The sequence below is a fragment of the Engystomops pustulosus genome, chromosome 8 (assembly GCF_040894005.1).
Source record: "Engystomops pustulosus chromosome 8, aEngPut4.maternal, whole genome shotgun sequence".
In the NCBI taxonomy this organism is placed as follows: domain Eukaryota; kingdom Metazoa; phylum Chordata; class Amphibia; order Anura; family Leptodactylidae; genus Engystomops; species Engystomops pustulosus.
The window spans coordinates 14,825,043-14,845,638 of NC_092418.1; the positions used below are offsets into that span (position 1 = coordinate 14,825,043).

Consider the following 20,596-nt stretch of genomic DNA (forward strand, 5'->3'; position numbering starts at 1 on the left):
TTACAACAGTCTTACAAGAGGCAGCAGGCTTGTAGGTTACAACAGTCTTACAAGAGGCAGCAGGCTTGTAGGTTACAACACTCCTACAAGAGGCAGCGGGCTTGGTGGTTACTACAGTCTTACAAGAGGCAGCAGGCAGGGTTGTTACTACACACATAGCTAACACACTTGGTGGTTACAACAGTCTCACAATAGCCAACAGATTTAGTAGTTCTGACTGTACTACAAGAGGCATCAGGCTTTATGGTTACTAATGGTTACATTTATTATAAGTTGTGGCACATACAGGAATATGAAGGTTTATACATAGACTTTGTAATAAACGAGCAGAATAATAATCACCAGGATGATGTTATGATGAGAACTATGGGGCACACACCCGGATCCTGTATGTACACAGGTCATGGGGAAGGGGCATAACGGTGCTGCTGTCATTGAATAAATCCATTGATTGGAATTGTAGAAGCTGAGACTGTTTCCCTTTTCATCTTTTTCCTAGAAATCTGAAGCTACAAAGTTCCGGGACCACAATGTGAAATGAAACCATCTAATATTTGCCCAGAGGACTTCTCTAAAATCAACAGAGAAGACTTTATTAAAGGGTCAACATCTGCAAAGAGTTTGTATGTTCTCTCGGTTTTTTGGAGGGGTTTCCTCCGGGTCCTCCGGTTTCCTCCCACACTCCAAAACATAGGTAGGTTGATTAGATTGTGAGGCCCATTGTGGACAGGAACCAATTTGGCTAGTTCTGTGTAATCTGTGTCCCCTAAATAAATCAATTATTCTATCCCGGGGTCATAACTCTGGGAGGTGCCTATTACCAAGTCCCTCTACTGGAGGGGGCCAAAAATGTTCTACTACCTAGAAATAGACCAATAATATACAGTATATTAATCAAGGTAGAATGTGATTAGGGACTGCAATGGGGTCCCACGCCATCCCTCTGGTTCTATTATCCCTTGTGTTATATTTAAAACTCACAAAGCTAAAAACCATAATCAAGAATCCTTCAAAAGTACATCCTGGAGGATGGACAACATAACTCACAGATAATAAGCATTTAAAAAACCCAACATGGATCCCCTGAAGAGCAAATAGTAAGCATAGCCATGAAAGTCCCCTTGTATCTCCACCAGATAGTAGACATCACTGATATTCTCTGACCTTGATGTGAGTAATTCTCCAGTTGCTCCATTGAACTGGTGGAGAGGGATTGGGGACCGCAATGGGATCCCACATCACCCATTTGAAGCTTCTAAATCTGAAGATGCAACCACTGGTTATTCTTGCTGTTATTAATATCACGAACAAGCAAAACTAAAAGCCAGACTCATGATGCTTTCAAATGTATGTCCTGGAACGTGGACAACCGCAGTGGCCGATGCCACCGTCATGTCCCAAGCGTCTATGAAGCCAACATTGACCCCCTGGAAAACCTCCCTGAGGACCAGATAGTGAGTGTAGCCATGGAAGTCTCCTTGGATCTCCGGCCGAGCACCCATCTCTCTGGTATTCTCCGTCTTGATGATGACCTTGGTGTCAGGACTCCGGATGAACAGACGTTCCACCGCCCTCCGGATGTTGAAGGCTCGTTTAATGAATACCTTAACGGGTAAATGTCTGAAGTGGTGCCCGAGTGATACAATAATAATCGTGTCCTTCCCCCCGGCGCACCGGTCAATCTGACGACTGGTGTACATGTCCTCCTTGAAGTAGTAGAAGTCCGGATTTTGTAAGGGGAATCCATGTCTCTTGTAGGAGATGTACAGATCTTTGCTAAAATTTATGGCTTGCAGGGTCCTGTCCCAGCCTGACCAGCCTCTTCCGTGGTATCCAAAATAATTTGCTACTGTTGGACAAACACAAAGTGAAATGTACATGTAATTCCTGCCACACTCACTGCACCCAGTGTAAGTATCAGCATCGGTTATTGTGTTTCTCTGGGACCAGTCTTCTACCAGACCAGGAGCTGCCAAAGGAGAAGCAGGAGGCAGTGGGGACTGCGATGGTCCAGGGTGGTCTAAGGATTGGGAGCTGTCATTAGTTCAAACATTCTTTTGAATCATCTGTCAATTTTTTTCTGCCTGAATACAGCACCAGAACCAAGCTCACTACAGAGATGGCTTAACAGTTTGGGCAGAGGCTCCCTTCCATCACCAAATATAAATCATACAAGTCGTAGTACTTAGCTCCGCTCATGTATACAGGATAGGAGTAGTAGTACAGTGCAGTGTTTATATACACAGGATAGGAGTAGTAGTACTGTGCTGTGCTCATATACACAGGATAGGAGTAGTAGTACTGTGCTGTGTCCATATATACAGGATAGGAGTAGTAGTACTGTGCTGTGCACATATATACAGCATAGGAGTAGTAGTACTGTGCTGTGCTCATATATACAGGATAGGAGTAGTAGTACTGTGCTGTGTCCATATATACAGGATAGGAGTAGTAGTACTGTGCTGTGTCCATATATACAGGATAGGAGTAGTAGTACTGTGCTGCGCCCATATATACAGGATAGGAGTAGTAGTACTGTGCTGTGCCCATATATACAGGATAGGAGTAGTAGTACTGTGCTGTGCCCATATATACAGGATAGGAGTAGTAGTACTGTGCTGTGCCCATATATACAGGATAGGAGTAGTAGTACTGTGTTGTGCCCATATATACAGGATAGGAGTAGTAGTACTGTGCTGTGCCCATATATACAGGATAGGAGTAGTAGTAATGTGTTGTGCCCATATATACAGGATAGGAGTAGTAGTACTGTGCTGTGCCCATATATACAGGATAGGAGTAGTAGTACTGTGTCCATATATACAGGATAGGAGTAGTAGTACTGTGCTGTGTCCATATATACAGGATAGGAGTAGTAGTACTGTGCTGTGCCCATATATACAGGATAGGAGTAGTAGTACAGTGCTGTGTCCATATATACAGGATAGGAGTAGTAGTACAGTGCTGTGTCCATATATACAGGATAGGAGTAGTAGTACAGTGCTATGTCCATATATATAGGATAGGAGTAGTAGTACTGTGCTGTGTCCATATATACAGGATAGGAGTAGTAGTACAGTGCGGTGTCCATATATACAGGATAGGAGTAGTAGTACTGTGCTGTGTCCATATATACAGGATAGGAGTAGTAGTACAGTGCTGTGTCCATATATACAGGATAGGAGTAGTAGTACAGTGCTGTGTCCATATATACAGGATAGGAGTAGTAGTACAGGGCTTATATACACAGGTTAGGAGTAGACGTCTTACTTTTAATCCCTTCGGTGAAGTGCATCATGAACTGGCGTAAGGTGGAGTCTCCGATGAGGTAGAGCTTCTTCCCCTGCAGACATCGCATGAAGTCCTCCCCAGTCTTGTAGGAAGTCATGTTACAGTATGTGGGGTTCCAGATGTTCCTGTAGAAGTATCCGCTGGGAAGAGGGGAGCCCATCCCAGGTTGACATTTCGGCTTTGGGTCTTCTGTTACATCTAGAAACATGACAAGGTCAAGATGAAAAGGAGGCCCCTTCCCATGAATGGACAATCTAGTCTAGTGACTTATGACATCCTAGTTTCTATACTAGCAGTTATCCCTATATTATTAGCTTCTATACTAGCAGTTATCCCCATATTATTAGCTTCTATACTAGCAGTTATCCCCATATTAACAGCTTCTATACTGGCAGTTATCCCCATATTAAATAGAGGGGGATCTGACTGTGAAAATACTAAAATATAACTTTTATTCACAGTTACATTAAAAGTGGACCATTACATGGTCAAAACCATAAAATGTGTCATTTCCCACAATGCCGCGGAAAAAGTATTAAATGTACACTCAGGGTCACTTGAGATAATATTGGACCCTAAGGGCAGATAACTGTCGGTGTGTATTACCAGAGAGGATAAAATAGGGCACGAAACTACACTATAAGAACCAACGGCTTGCCCCTGATATGGTCAGGCAGCCAACTAGTCTAAGTGTATTTATTTGTTCCTACTCTCCATAACAGCACCATTCACTCTGTATTCGACCCAACGCGTTTCTAGTACTCCTATCATCAGGGGTCACACACATTCATTGTCATTCATGATTTTGTAAGACAAAGCGGCGTGGGCTCACGCTGTCGCATTGATATCAGCGGCAGCGAGTGAGGAAAAACACCAGGTATTTATTGTGGTATCCCCTCCCATAGGGCGTGCCTCAGATGACCAGACAACCAACCACAGTATGCCCCAAACCCTGTAGGTCCACCCACCTGGGCGGGACCCACGGCTCACCCTCGCTAGACAGCTGGGGGGAGAGGGAACCGCCGCCCATCATAGATGAGGTGGCCGGAAAAGTCCGCCCCCACTGCAGGTCACATGTCTCCGGTCATGTGATCAGGCCGACAGTCATGTGACTATCGGTAAGGTGATCATACCGGAGACCAGCGTCACGTCACCATGGTAACCCCCGTGTCAAACCCAGAGCGTCAGAGGAGAGCTCCAGGAAGACAGCCATCACCCCGCAACCCAGTAGGACCAGATCACCAAAGTGACGGACAGCCCCACGGTGTCACCCCAAAGGTGGGAAGGGGGGGGGGGGAGGGAGGGGGGTATATATGGCAAAGGCAGAGCGGAAACAGGGAAACCCAGATCCGGCCCGCATATTGCCAAAAGATGGTGCGTGTCTCCAAAAATGGAGAAGGATGAGCCAAAGCGGTCCATGAGGTCGCACACCTCAAAAAGAACCGGAAGGTCCCAGATTGTCAAAGGAATCGACAATCAGCCCATCTCGAACCTTGGGGATAGAAAGATCCCCCAAGGCATCCCCCCGGGATCAAAAGCCGGGGAGAGAGAAGGGGTGGCCAGAGGAACATAGGGGCAGGAGCTGGGAATAGGTCACCAGATAAAGGCCAGTGCCTATTGAACATAAAGGGGATCCATACTGTTAGTAAATAGGGATAAAGGCACTTGTCCATGGTGCCTGGCAGAAAATTTGGTACTAATAACCAAAACACATATAAACAGAACCCAAAAACAATACACAACTAGAGGGTGAGAAAAAACCTCAGGAGAGGGCGTATGTTAATAAAAATCATGTATCAATAAAACTTGCAAAAGAGAGGACATCATTAAGACCTCTTGGTGATACACAGTCCATTTTGAAGATCCACTGTGTCTCCTTGCGTAAAATCAGATTGTCCCAATCACCTCCCCTTTTAGGTGGTCTCACCCATTCCATCGCCTGTAAACGCGCCAGGTTATAGTCACCATTATGTTGTTCCCTGAAATGTTTGGCGATCGGGGTATCCTTGTTGTTTTTAATATCCCTGATATGTTCCCTAATGCGATTTTTGACATAGTTAAGGGGTCTCCGGTATGATCACCTGACCGATAGTCACATGACTGTCGGCCTGATCACATGACCGGAGACATGTGACCTGCAGTGGGGGCGGACTTTTCCGGCCACCTCATCTATGATGGGCGGCGGTTCCCTCTCCCCCCAGCTGTCTAGCGAGGGTGAGCCGTGGGTCCCGCCCAGGTGGGTGGACCTACAGGGTTTGGGGCATACTGTGGTTGGTTGTCTGGTCATCTGAGGCACGCCCTATGGGAGGGGATACCACAATAAATACCTGGTGTTTTTCCTCACTCGCTGCCGCTGATATCAATGCGACAGCGTGAGCCCACGCCGCTTTGTCTTACAAAATCATGAATGACAATGAATGTGTGTGACCCCTGATGATAGGAGTACTAGAAACGCGTTGGGTCGAATACAGAGTGAATGGTGCTGTTATGGAGAGTAGGAACAAATAAATACACTTAGACTAGTTGGCTGCCTGACCATATCAGGGGCAAGCCATTGGTTCTTATAGTGTAGTTTCGTGCCCTATTTTATCCTCTCTGGTAATACACACCGACAGTTATCTGCCCTTAGGGTCCAATATTATCTCAAGTGACCCCGAGTGTACATTTAATACTTTTTCCGCGGCATTGTGGGAAATGACACATTTTCTGGTTTTGACCATGTAATGGTCCACTTTTAATGTAACTGTGAATAAAAGTTATATTTTAGTATTTTCACAGTCAGATCCCCCTCTATTTATCAGTGAATCTTGTTCTGTTTGGGAGATTTCTATTTTTGTTGCTATCAGTATTTGTCAGTGTATCCCCATATTAGCAGCTTCTATACTGGCAGTCATCCCCATATTAGCAGCTTCTATACTGGCAGTTATGCCAATATTAGCAGTTTCTATACTGACAGTTATCCCAGTGTTAGCAGCTTCTATACTGTCAGTTATCCCTGTATTAGCAGCTTCTATGCTGGCAGTTATGCCCATATTACCAGCTTCTATACTAGCAGTTATCTCCATATTAGCAGCTTCTCTACTGGCAGTTATCCCCATATTAGTAGCTTCTATACTGGCAGTTATCCCTTTATTAGCAGCTTCTATACTGGCAGTTATCCCCATATTAGCAGCTTCTATACTGGCAGTTATCCCTGTATTAGAAGCTTCTATACTAGCAGTTATCCCCATATTAGCAGCTTCTATACTAGAAAATATCCCCACATTAGCAGCGTCTATACAGGCAATTATCCCTGTATTAGCAACTTCTATACTGACAGTTATCCCCATATTAGCAGCTTCTATACTAGCAGTTATCCCCATATTAGCAGCTTCTATACTGGCAGTTATCCCCATATTAGCAGCTTCTATACAGGCAGTTATCCCCATATTAGGAGCTTCTATACTGTCAGTTATCTCCATATTAGCAGCTTCTATACTAGCAAATATCCCCACATTAGCAGCTTCTTAACTGGCAGTTATCCCTGTATTAGCAACTTCTATACTGACAGTTATCCCCATATTAGCAGCTTCTATACTAGCAGTTATCCCCATATTAGCAGCTTCTATACTGGCAGTTATCCTTATATTAGCAGCTTCTATACTGGCAGTTATCCCCATATTAGCATCTTCTATACAGCCAGTTATCCCCATATTAGGAGCTTCTATACTGTCAGTTATCTCCATATTAGCAGCTTCTATACTGGCAGTTCTCCCCATATCAGCAGCTTCTATATGTTTGCTGTATTAAAGGGACCCACCCATCTCCTAAATCCCCCCAAAAGTAAAACCAGCCCCGTTTTGGCCACTATTCATCTCCAATCATGTGTTTGGAAATAAATTCCATTCTGATGTCTTGGTGCACTGGTACATCTGTCATTTCAGAGAATTCACATTTCTATTCATGCATATTTGCTACTTGGTGCAGAAGGGGTGGAGTTCTGCCTGCGGGGTGTACCCTTTTGCACAGAGAAGCTAAAATACATAAATATGAAACCAGAATTTTCGCTGAATCGACAGATCTGTGGGGAACAGGGAAAGTATTTAGGGTAAGCTTATAATCTACCTACCTAATTTTGTTGCTGGAGGACTCTATGAAGGGTGGAGGCTCCGACTGATCCCCCATCTCTGCTGTAAGTTACTACATCATTTTAATGTTTACTGATTGAGCGGGGTTTTCTCAGCGTGAAGCTTAGCTGCAGCTTTTGAAGCTATTAGATGTCTCTCTTACTGCTCCTTCTCCCCTCTCACAGCATGAAGTCTCAGGATCACAAGCTGCAGCTGCACCTCCCTCCTCTTTAATACAAGATTTTTATGACTCAACGGTTTTAACCACATTTGGCCAATGTTTTGCCCCAACCGGTATCCCAAAAACTTACTTCCACATGTAGTCACCGTTACAGCGTTAAATGTCGTAGGGATTCTGGTAGCAACATTTGGCCTAAAAATGGAAATACAGAGAACTGTTAGATTTTATAGAACTGCTCCCTCTATTCTGAATGACTGCTCAGAGCAAAGGGGAGGGAATTTTAAGCAGAGCAATGGCCAGAGCTAAGGGCACAGCAGTGTGAGGACACAGACCCAGTGCCTTGGAGAAACTAAATTCCTAGTATAAAAAGCTTATGTTCACATATTTTTTACCATTTAAATGTGTCACGGGCACCCCCGCGATCCATACCACGGATCGCGGGTGCACCCGTGCCTCCGTTGCGGGCACCCCCGCGATCCATATCGCGGATCGCGGGTGCACCCGTGCCTCCCTCCGCTGCCCCGGTCCCGCTCCGGTGCACTCACCTCTCCTGGCTCCCGTTCCCGTCCGGACTAGGTCTCGCGCGCGGCCCCGCTCCCTAGGGCGCGCGCGCGGCACTGTCTCAAGATTTAAAGGGCCAGCGCACAGGTGATTAGTATTGGTCATTTTCTGTTTTGTATATAACCCTTTGTTTCCCATCATTCCCTGCCGGATCTTTGTGCCTCTTAGCCTTAGAGAAAGCTTCCTAGCGAGTATTGCTGTGTTCCTGCGTATTCCTGTATTCCTGTGTGTTCCCGTTCCTGAGTCCTGTGTTGCCGTGTTACCTGTGTTCCTCCCTGTTGCTGTGTGCCTGTGTTCCCGTTCCCTCCTGCCTGGACCTCCTGTTGCTGACCCCGGACTTGAACCTGACGTTGCATCTCTGCCGCCTGCCCTGACCCTGTGCCTGGACCCGACTACGAGTTGTCATCCGCTAAGGTACCTCGACCTCGGCTGCCACCGTGGGCTAGTCACACCTGGGAACGTCCTAGTGGTATCCTGCCGCAGCAAGTCCAACCCGCTTTGCGGCGGGCTCTGGTGAATACCAGGTGCCGCTAGGCTCCGGTTCCGGGTGTTGGCTAGTTACATCTCCCGCAGTGGTCCAGAGGATCCACTGATCCTAACAGTAAGATCCGGCCATGGATCCCGCCGAGGCTCCTTCTCCCAGTCAGCCTGATCTCGCCACCATCGTGATCCACCAGTCCCGGCAGATTGCAGCACAGCGGAATCAGCTAGAGCAAGTCACCGCCATGCTCCAACAACTACTTGCTACCCAACATCAGCAACAGTCTCCTGAAGCGGCCGCTGCGACCCCTGCTACCCCGGCTTATCTTCCTGCTGCTGAACCCAGGCTACGCCTCTCTTTGCCCGGCAAGTATGATGGAGATCCAAAGATGTGCAGGGGCTTCATAACCCAGTGCTCCTTGCACATAGAACTCATGCCGTCGCAATTTGCCACAGAGCGGTCCAAGGTGGCATTTGTCCTCAGCCTTCTTTCCGGGAAAGCCCGGGCCTGGGCTACTCCGCTTTGGGACAGAGATGACCCGGTTGTGTCTAGCCTCAGTGCGTTTCTGTCAGAGTTCCGGTCAGTCTTCGAGGAACCAGCACGAGCCTCCTCTGCGGAGTCTGCATTGTTGAACTTGCGTCAGGGCAACTCATCGGTGGGAGAGTACGCAGTTCAATTCCGCACCCTGGCTTCTGAACTTGCGTGGAACGATGCAGCCCTCATCGCTACATTTAAGAAGGGGCTCTCTGCGCAGGTCAAGGACGCACTGGCAGCTCGGGATCTTCCATCTACTCTGAGTGACCTCATCACCTTGGCCACTCGAATTGATGTTCGGTTTAAGGAGCGAGCTGAGGAACTACGCTCCGAGTATCCCCAAGGCCGTGTTAGACGCATTTCTCGCCTGGTGCCAGTCTTCCAAAGGCCGCTCCAGGGCCCGCCTGAATCTTCTGCTGAGGAACCCATGCAGGTTGACCGAACCTGGCTCACTCTACAAGAGCGTTCAAGACGCCGACAGGAGAACCTCTGTCTGTACTGTGCCAGCCCAGAGCATTTCATCGGTTCCTGTCCTGTCCGTCCTCAACGTCCGGGAAACGCCAGCACCTAGGCTTCTTGGGAGAAGCGTCCCTAGGTGTAAGCACAGCTTCTCCACGTCTGACTCTTCCCGTGCTCCTCAGCGTTGGCACCGGTACCCAGATCCAGGTTACTGCCTTCCTGGACTCGGGCTCTACAGCGAACTTCGTGGATGCAGCCTTGGTCTCTCGGCATCACTTCCCGGTGGTTCGTCTCGAGAAGCCATTGTCTATTGCCTCGGTCAATGGTCAGATTCTCTCCGTGCCCATCTGGTTTCGCACAGAGCCCCTGCTTCTGCAAGTTGGTGCCCTACATCAAGAGAGACTTTCTTTTTTTGTGCTGCCCCAGAGCACATCTGCTCTACTGCTGGGTCTCCCCTGGTTGCAGCTTCATGCCCCTGTACTGGACTGGTCCTCCGGGCATATCCTCCGTTGGGGACCGAACTGTGCTTCACGTTGTATGCAGATTCCCCGTCCGCTACCTGTGAGGACTTCGACTCTGGCTCCCAAGTCTCTGGAGGGTTTGCCAGCTTGTTATCGGGACTTTTCGGATGTTTTCTCCAAGAAGCAGACGGAGATTCTACCACCACATCGTCCCTATGATTGCCCTGTGGATCTTCTTCCTGGTGCCACTCCTCCCAGAGGTCGTGTCTATCCTCTTTCTGTACCTGAGTCTCTAGCCATGTCCGACTACATCAAGGAGAATCTGCAGAGGGGTTTTATACGCAAGTCCTCCTCTCCGGCTGGCGCAGGTTTCTTCTTCGTTACCAAGAAGGACGGCTCCCTACGTCCCTGTATAGACTATCGTGGGCTGAATAAGATCACGGTAAAAAAACGTTACCCCCTGCCGTTGATTACAGAACTCTTTGATCGCCTACGTGGTTCCAAGGTGTTCTCCAAGCTGGACCTCCGTGGTGCTTACAATCTCATCCGGATCCACAAAGGTGATGAGTGGAAGACGGCGTTTACCTCGATGACATCTTGGTGTACTCTCCAGACCTTGAGTCCCACCAGGCACACGTACGACAAGTTCTAGGTCGACTTCGTGCCAATCACCTCTATGCCAAGTTAGAAAAATGCCTGTTTCACCAGCACTGCCTTCCCTTCCTCGGTTACATAATTTCCGACAGAGGCCTCCAGATGGACCCCGCGAAGCTGTCTGCAGTTCTTCAGTGGCCACGTCCAGAGGGTCTCCGAGCCATACAGAGGTTCCTGGGGTTTGCGAACTATTACCGTCAGTTTATTCCCCATTTCTCCACTCTGGTGTCCCCCATCGTGGCGCTCACCAAGAAGGGTGCCAATCCACGTGCCTGGTCTCCAGCTGCTGAAATGGCCTTCTCCAAGTTAAAGTCTGCTTTCTCCTCGGCTCCCGTACTCTCTAGGCCAGATACGGACAAACCCTTTCTTCTGGAGGTGGACGCATCCTCCATAGGAGCTGGAGCGGTGCTCACTCAGAAAGGGCCCAAGGGCCGAACTTTGACTTGCGGTTTCTTTTCCAAGACTTTTTCCCCAGCTGAGAGAAATTATTCCATTGGAGACAGAGAACTATTAGCCATCAAACTTGCTCTTGAAGAATGGCGGTATCTTCTGGAGGGAGCTCTCCATCCTGTTTGTGTGTACACTGACCACAAGAATCTTCTGTACCTCCAGACAGCCCAGCGCCTGAATCCCAGGCAAGCCCGGTGGTCTTTGTTCTTCTCCCGCTTTGACTTGCTGATTCATTTTCGTCCGGCAGACAAGAATGTCAAGGCTGATGCTCTGTCCCGTTCGTCAGATGTTGTTGGAGATGAACCAGTTCCTCGGCACATAATTTCTCCTGATCAGCTCGTTGTTGCAGCTCCGGTGGACCTTCGGCAGCTGCCTCCTGGCAAGACGTATGTTAGACCTGCTCTCAGGAAGAGGATTCTGTCTTGGGGACATTCTTCTCGTCTGGCTGGGCACCCTGGGGTGCAACGCTCCTTGGCCCTCATCTCCCGCTATTACTGGTGGCCAGACCTGGTGAAAGATGTTCAGGAGTTTGTGGGATCCTGCTCCTCCTGTGCCCGCAATAAAGCCTCTCGTCTCAAACCGGCTGGACTGTTATTCCCGTTGCCGATACCCAGTCGCCCGTGGTCTCACGTGGCAATGGACTTTGTTACTGATCTGCCTGTCTCCTCAGGCGATACTGTCATCTGGGTGGTGACGGACCGGTTTTCCAAAATGTCCCATTTTGTTCCCCTTCCAGGTCTTCCGTCTTCACCACAGCTTGCCAGTTTGTTCTTCAAACATATCTTCCGTCTGCATGGCCTTCCGCTTCACATTGTGTCCGATCGAGGAGTCCAGTTTGTCTCTAAATTCTGGCGTTCTTTATGTAACCAACTGCAGGTCATCCTTGACTTTTCTTCTGCTTACCACCCTCAGTCGAATGGTCAAGTAGAGAGGGTGAACCAGACTTTGGGCTGCTACCTCCGCCACTTCGTCTCAGCCCGTTAAGACAATTGGACTGACCTTCAACCTTGGGCTGAGTTCTCTTACAATTCTCTGGACTCGGGATCTACTGGTTCGGCTCCGTTCTTCGTGGTCTATGGACGTATTCCTCGCCCACCTCTCCCGCTGTCTACCCCCTCTGTTGTCCCTGCGGTGGAGGATCTGGTGCAGGATCTCAAGGCTGTTTGGGACCAGACCCGCCAGTCCCTTCTACGAGCTTCAGACCGTACCAAGACCCAGGCTGACAAAAGGCGTCGAGCTCCTCCTGTCTTCTCTCCTGGTGACAAAGTATGGCTATCCTCCAGATACGTCCGGCTTAAGATACCCAGCTATAAACTTGGGCCCCGGTTCCTTGGCCCCTTTGAGGTAATCAAGCGCATTAATCAAGTGGCATACAAGCTCCGCCTTCCTCCATCTATGCGCATCCCGAACTCCTTTCATGTATCCCTCCTGAAGCCAGTCGTCTTGAAACGCTTCACCCAGCAATCCCCTCCTCCGGCTCCTGAGGCTGATTCTCCAGATGTATATGAAGTCAAGGAGGTTCTGGACATGAAGTTCGTAAGGGGTAAGCGGTTCTTCCTTGTAGATTGGAAGGGGTTCGGGCCTGAGGAGAGATCCTGGGAGCCTGAAGAGAATATTTTTGATCGGACTCTCCTCCAGAGGTTTCTTGGGACCAAGAAGAAGAGGGGGAGGCCGAAGGGGGGGTACTGTCACGGGCACCCCCGCGATCCATACCACGGATCGCGGGTGCACCCGTGCCTCCCTCCGCTGCCCCGGTCCCGCTCCGGTGCACTCACCTCTCCTGGCTCCCGCTCCCGTCCGGACTAGGTCTCGCACGCGGCCCCGCTCCCTAGGGCGCGCGCGCGGCACTGTCTCAAGATTTAAAGGGCCGGCGCACAGGTGATTAGTATTGGTCATTTCCTGTTTTGTATGTAACCCTTTGTTTCCCATCATTCCCTGCCGGATCTTTGTGCCTCTTAGCCTTAGAGAAAGCTTCCTAGCGAGTATTGCTGTGTTCCTGGGTATTCCTGTATTCCTGTGTGTTCCCGTTCCTGAGTCCTGTGTTGCCGTGTTACCTGTGTTCCTCCCTGTTGCTGTGTGCCTGTGTTCCCGTTCCCTCCTGCCTGGACCTCCTGTTGCTGACCCCGGACTTGAACCTGACGTTGCATCTCTGCCGCCTGCCCTGACCCTGTGCCTGGACCCGACTACGAGTTGTCATCCGCTAAGGTACCTCGACCTCGGCTGCCACCGTGGGCTAGTCACACCTGGGAACGTCCTAGTGGTATCCTGCCGCAGCAAGTCCAACCCGCTTTGCGGCGGGCTCTGGTGAAAACCAGGTGCCGCTAGGCTCCGGTTCCGGGTGTTGGCTAGTTACATCTCCCGCGGTGGTCCAGAGGATCCACTGATCCTAACAAAATGTACCCATGGGTAGGATGAACCATCTCTCCAGTGTTGTCATCTAGCCTTTGCAGGGGTAGGGACATCAAGTGACTTTTTAAGGCACCACTGGGCCCCCTAGCTGACCAGAATGGGTCCCGGAGGTTCTGTTGGCTCCAATGCCTACATCTGCAACCTCAGGCATCAAATTGCAGAGCCCTGAGGGGGGCGGCAGATCATCAGAAGTACGGACTCGCCAAATGCTGGGAAGTCTGTACTACAAGGAAAATCAATTATCTGCATCTTTAAGACACTGAAGAAATTGACAGGCAGAGCGTTGCTGCACTGACCCATGTATCAGCAGTATACAAATGTATGGGGGTGGGGGTCATGCCTGTATGTAAAACCTATATAGTTGGGCTGCCTGTATATACTATCTAGTGGGGGTGATATTGTCTGTATATACCATCTACGAGGGGGATCTGACTGTATATACTATCTATGAGGGGGTCTGGCTGTATATATTATCTATGAAGGGGGCTGTATATTCTACCTAGGCATTAATTAGTTATACAAGACATACTTTAATTTATTTGGGGGACTGTATATAGGATGTTTCATTTGTGTTGTCAGCTGTGTTTTTAGGGGGATAAATTATTTGGGAGAAATACATACGGACATTATACAGAAGGTGACTGGTATTTTTAGGTGCGTAGTGTGGGGGATCTGCTGCACAGAGCTGAGATCGGTGGCCTCAGCAGAACACAAAGACATATCGTAGAACAAGTGGGACCCCTAGCACCCAACAGTGATGATTAGTGGCCACTCATAAGTCTCTAAATTTTAGAGTTCTGGCCAGGAATGGTTGGAGATTCCATAAGATTTCACCTGAAGGACATCGTACCTCTCAAACATCTGTTTTTCGCCACTTGTGAGAAATTGATTGAACTCGTAGACCCTCATATTCAGCAGAGTTTCACAGGGGAAGCCTGGAGCTTTGTAGCAGTAGTAGGTCTCCTCGTCCAGCAGGTCCTTGTACTCACAGAGTTCTCCATCTGTCCCGTCAAGATCGAAACCGCAACGACTTGTGGCATTTTTACCAAGTCTTTCAAATTGTCCCTCATAACCTGCAGTATCTTGGCCGGATAGTCGAGCGCGCCACAAGGCAGCCACTGCCTCACTGGGATGGAAGAGGAGGATGTGGACTTTGACTTTTCCGGCCCAATACAAGGGGAAGTGGACTTGGTACGACCCATTGTTGAAGTCCTTTATGACTCCCGTCATGGCAGCTCCGAGGTCTCCAGAGAAGAGTCTTGGTCTTATGAAGTCTCCTCCATACGTCTTCCTGTTGCCCAAGTGGTCGAACATATCCACCTGTACCACAAGGTCTTCTCCAATGCAGTAAGTCTCCTGAGGGGTCACGAGGGAAACCGTACTACGTCTCCCACTTGTGGTGGTGTTAAAGAGCCTGAAGGTCACATTAGGGATAAGGGCTTCCAGTTTGTGATACATTGCATCTATTTTTACTTGTAGCTCGGTTTTCAGCGGTGGAGTCACAACTTTCGTCAAATGACCATCATCCTCCTGACGTTGGAGGCAATCCTGCAGAAGATACTTCAGGGAAGCCTAACATTTACAGGGTCATAGAAGAAGAAAGAATAGCTGGTAAATATGTGATAGTGGACATTGAAAATTTTCTATAATTGTTGATTCTGCTTTTGACCCCCCCCCCCCCTCAACCAATGCAAGAACATGAATTTGCATAGAGCTCTACCTGCAAATAATGAAATGTGTAGTGGTAGTAATGGTAGTCACAGCAGTACAGTATAGAGCATGATGGACAGTACAGGAGGTGTCTGGCTGTTTAGTAGTAATAGTCACAGCAGTTCTACTTTCATTAATTTGCCCTCCAGATTAAAACATCAAAGCTCTGTCTTCCAGGAGCCACCACTAGAGGGAGCTCAGAAGTTTGCTGAATACTGAATATACAATGGGGCACATTTACTTACCCGGTCCAGTCACGATCCAGAGCCGGGTTCTCCGATGCTGATTCAGGTTGTGTCGGGATTCACTAAGGTCTGTGTGCCCCGATATCCACTAGGTGTCGCTGCTGCATCGAGGTCCGCTGGAGTTCACCGGAGTTCACCTTCTATTTCTATTCTATTGGTGCAGGTAAGTGCGTGTCAAGCGACACTTTTTTTTAAAAAATCCCACGTTTTTTCCGAATCCGTTGGGTTTTGCGACGGCCACGTATCCCGATTTCTGTTGCATGCAGCCTGCCAGCGAAATCCAATCGCGTGCGCCAAAATCCCAGCGGAATTCGGCGCAAATCGGAAATCGTCCGGATACCCAATGAATCACGCGATTCGGGCCCTTAGTGAATGACCCCCAATGTATACACACTTTCTGTTTTTGTATCTCTTTGCCAAATGTAGAACTTTCTATCCCTATTTGCTTGGAATATAGAATAAGATGTTGTCAGCGTCTACTTTAGGACTTGCCCTTATATGTCCCTATATCCGATTACTGAAGTTCACCCTTCACCTGGAATTTGTTCCTGTGCCAGGTGAAGCTCACAAGAAATATGGCGGAAAGGATCAGTGGAAGGAAACTTCTAGCCATGGCCGCAGCTTTATACACGGACCTCGTCCTGTGGAAACACAAGTAGCCTACAGACACATGGAGAGATAGGGATTAGGGATTAGGATTACATTGTTATATAGAGGTAAAGGCTGGGTCAGTGAGGTAAGTGGTGAAGGAAACCATCAGCAGGTGTGACCATGTAGACCTCAGCCAGTGTTACCTATTGTCCCTGGAGAGATGTGTAATCAGACCTTTGTGTCAGTTGTTAGTAGCAGCAGGACTGTGATATATGGATGAATATTGCAGGCTTGTAACTTCTCCAAGTGCCCTGGGTGGTGTCCTCACACTGCTGTGCTCTGTGCTCTCTCAGCAGCTCCTCCCCTGTTTTAATTAACAAGTATTCAACCAGAAAACCTGCTACAGTGTTTACTACGAGCAGTGGGGACGTGATGTAGAGCAGCTCAATGCAGGGAACTTAGAGCACAGCAGTGTGAGGACACATCCTCAGGGCGCTTAGAGAGGGTACACTCCTGGAATTTGGTGCAGGATCATATAAATCCATTTTCGCACACACACAGGTAATGGGATACACCATGAAGTGGGTTCCAGGATAGGGAGAGATGAGTAACTTTAATGCTCCGACAAACCCGTGTAACAGCGGTATCCACAACCAATCCCTCCAATCAGATACCTTGTTCCAAAATTCTGGATCCAGAGGGATTTCCTTTAAGAACTTTGGGCTCACAGATCCCACCGCATTTAGGTTTATGACCTTGGAAGAGACAATATAACTTTGTCCAGCAACAATCCTGACACAGCTGTAAAGTCTAGGGACACTGTTACACTGTAACGACCCCCCATTATATGTTGGAACCGTCAATACACAACCGGATACATCTGTAACATCTATAAAAGGCTCCAGCGTCTCAATGTGAAAGGGGAAGGACACCCCATGGACCTCACCTCACAATGTCAGCACCATAGACTGGATCCTAAGGGTCACAGCTGCTTCCATAGCCGGATCCATGTATGTTCTTTACAGGAAGCCGGATCCTCCAGGACATGGATCTATTAACCTTTCATGCTCCGGATTGCTCTAATATTTAAGTGTATGATTTATGAGATGACTATCCACTATGGCTCACACCCCTTCCTCAGAAAATGTTCCTCGCTAATTCTCCTCCTGATCTGGATTACCATCTCCTAAATTAGTCAGCACTGAGACATTACAGGGCGGTGTAACTCAGGACTGATACATTACGGGGCGGTGTAAGTCGTCTGTAAGAGAGAGAAAAAACTAATAAAGTTTCAAATTGACAATAATTGAGCTTTGAAGCCGAGGCGTCTCCTGTCCAATGGCTTCAGATGAAAGCTTCATCCTCCTGTGTGTGATCTCTACATTCAGCTACAGAGGTCATGGATGCTTAATCGATGTTAACCTTACATGAATGATGAGATATTGGGTGTCCTAAGATCTTCCCTTCCCCCTCCATTTTTCTTACCAAGGTCAATTCTGTGGAAACCTCTCGACCCCTGGAGTTTTTGAATTAAGGTGATTTCATCTATCTATACTTTAATCGTTAATTGTAAGTCGTAGGTGGTGATGATACCAAATCAACACGACTATTAATTGCACGTGGCAAAAAGTGATTGGGGACCGTAATGGGGTCCAACATCATCCATCTAAACCTTCTAAACCCATAGATATGACATGTTCTTTCTCTGTATTTATTACAAATAAGCAAAACTGAAAGCCAGACTCATGATACTTTCATGTGTATATCCTGGAGGATGGACAACCACGTAGGACAATGCCACCTTCATGTGCCATGCATCTACGAATCCAACATTGGTTCCCTGAAAAGGACCAGATTGTAAGTATAACCAGAAAAGTCCCCATGTATCTCCATCACACAGTAGATCTTCCTGATATTCTCAGACTTGCTGATGAGCTTTATGTCGAGAATTTAGATGTTCCACCACTTGGTAGAGACTGATTAGGGACTGCAGTGTGATTCCCCACCATCAATTGGAACCTTGTAGACTTACTTCTGCAAGCGCAGTCCTCCTTCTCAACCTGTGGTCATCCAAGGAATGGACATAGAGACAGTGAAGTCCTACAAGAACTTTGGTGTCCTCCTCAACATTAAATTGGATTGGGATTTCTGCACATGTGGAGACCGTGGATGGAGATCAAAGATTCTCAGGAGATAATAATTATAATAATAATTCTTTATTTATATAGCGCACACAGATTACGCAGCGCTGCACAAAGTGCGCAGAGCTTGCCAAATTGGTGGACCTGGTGGCACCATGCCGCAGCAAGACCGAACCGCTTTGCGGCGCCCTCTGGTGAAAACTGGGTGCCACTTAGACTCCAGTCCAAAGTCTCAGCTTACGTCATCGTCTGCGGTGGTCAGGTGGGTCACTTACCACTGATCCAGAGTATAATAAAACACTAGAGACCCCTACTACAAGTGTATAAAAGAACATTTCAGTTGTTAGGAGAAATTAGAGGAGTTTTGCCTTCTTTTTCGCCTTCAGTTCTGATCAGCAATTCACAGAAATTGGAAGTTGTTACAGGAGGATGCACAATTGAAGGAGCTCATTTCCAATAGACCTCTGGTATTGTTCAGATGCAGCATCACTAGCAGAGATCACTTGGTAAGCAGTCGATTTTCTAGCTCTGGGGAGAATTGGTCTCCCCCCAAGAAATCATAGATGTGGCCGTTGCAGTATCTGTAAGTATAATCCCAGGCAAAATTGGTCCAGGTTGGTGGCATCTCCCACAGGATCAGGTCTTTTATGTGTGTGTATACAGGCAGTGCCCGGGTTATATACAAGATAGGGTCTACAGGTTTGTGCTTAAGTTGCATTTGTATGTAAGGTGAAACTGTATATTTTATAATTGTAGTTCTAGACAAAATTTTTTTTCACCCCAGTGATAATTGGAGTTTCAAAATTTTTTGCTGTAATTGGACCAAGGATTATCCATAAAGCTTCATTACAGACACTTTACAGCTGATCATTGCAGTCTGGGACTATAGTAATGTATAGAGAGGTCACCAGAGGTCACAGAGGGCAGAGGGGTCCGTCTGTAACTAGGGGTCGTCTGTAAGTCGGGTGTCCTTAAGTAGGGGACCGCCTGTATTGCACAGTATTGAGTGCCCCTGTGGGCGATACTACATTGGAAAGACTATCAGAATCTGTTCACTCAGATTAGAAGATTTTCATTCCATTTCATTGGGTAATGGATGTCCTAGATGAAGTCCTACATTGATTATCCATGTGAGGGTGTCCATTCTGTCTCTCTAGGTATTTTTTTTATTCCTCTCATCTTGCTGGGTAACCCCTCAGGTCATACATACACACTATAAAAAAATCTAAGTAACCATTTGAGATGTTCTGTCTTTTAGAATCGTGGATGTTTGTTTGTCGTTTTTGTATAAAGTTGTTTAATGCAGGTGGACGCCGGCACAAAGTTCATTTCCATGACAACGGCCCTCACGACGCAGGCATTTATACCTCACTGTTGCGGACTGGTGGCGTAATTGCATTGAGGAAACGCTCCGTAGCGCGAAACGGACCGTAACCTGTGCCGCATTCTCCGTGTGTGATAAGTCGCCGGCTGCGTTTATTTCTATGTCAGGCAGGGCCTTGCGTAGAAATAATCACTGCGCAGGACCCCACCGGATTCATCAAGAGGTTTCAGCCTCTTGATGTATCACACTGCGAAAAAGTAGCGGGGGGGCTATCGTGCTAGTGCGCCAGCATATGATGAATATCCCCCTTATGAAATTAACCAGGTGAGTGCCACTGCTTTATCTTCGTTTGGATACCTGCTGAGGAGGCTGAGGGCATTCGGAGTGCAGGGGGGACTTCCCAAGACCTTCTTCACCATCTTTATCAGCATCTTCATCTTCTTTGGCGTAGTCTGTTGGGGAAGCAGCATCTCAGCTAGGGAGAGGAGCAGACTGGACAAACTGATTAGGAAACCCGGGTCTGTCCTGGGGGTCCTCTGGGCACAGAGCAGGGGGTAGCTGAGGGGAGGACACTGTGAAGTCTATTCTGGAGAATAGCTCCCATCCCATCCATGAGACTGGGGTGGGATTGGAGAGCACCTTCAGTGACGACTGCTTCACCCCAAGTGTGACGGAGCGTTATCGGAAGTCAATCCTACCTGCTGTGATCAGGATGTTCAACCAACAAGGCCCAAATGGAAGTAACCTGTGCCCCCCACCGAGGGTCATCTCCAGGTGTCAGTTGGCCCCTGGGCGACAGAGCCCCAGTTGGCCCCTTTGTAGTGAACTCACTTGGCGGCATTAAAAATTCAGAAACTAAATCATACCAATACTATATCATATCAATCAGGTCCCTTGTGGTTATATTGTATAGAGCCCCCTCATGGTTATTATATATAACTCCTCCCTCACCCCCATGGATTCCTTATGTACAGTTTATGTGGGTCCCCCCAGCAGCT

General features: G+C 48.0%; 1 protein-coding gene across 1 annotated transcript; it reads right to left on the minus strand.

The window, feature by feature from the left end:
* Window positions 1-848: 848 nt before the first annotated feature.
* LOC140076131 (NXPE family member 4-like) lies at window positions 849-20,366 on the minus strand. Its single transcript, XM_072122638.1, has 9 exons — window positions 20,297-20,366; window positions 19,956-20,050; window positions 18,166-18,193; window positions 16,808-16,888; window positions 16,078-16,202; window positions 14,438-15,159; window positions 7,709-7,770; window positions 3,271-3,489; window positions 849-1,849 (listed from the first exon to the last, which is right to left on the minus strand). Exons 1-9 carry the CDS (start codon window positions 20,364-20,366, stop codon window positions 1,302-1,304), a joined length of 1,950 nt encoding a protein of 649 aa, XP_071978739.1. The 3' UTR covers window positions 849-1,301.
* Between the last annotated feature and the right edge of the window lie 230 nt (window positions 20,367-20,596).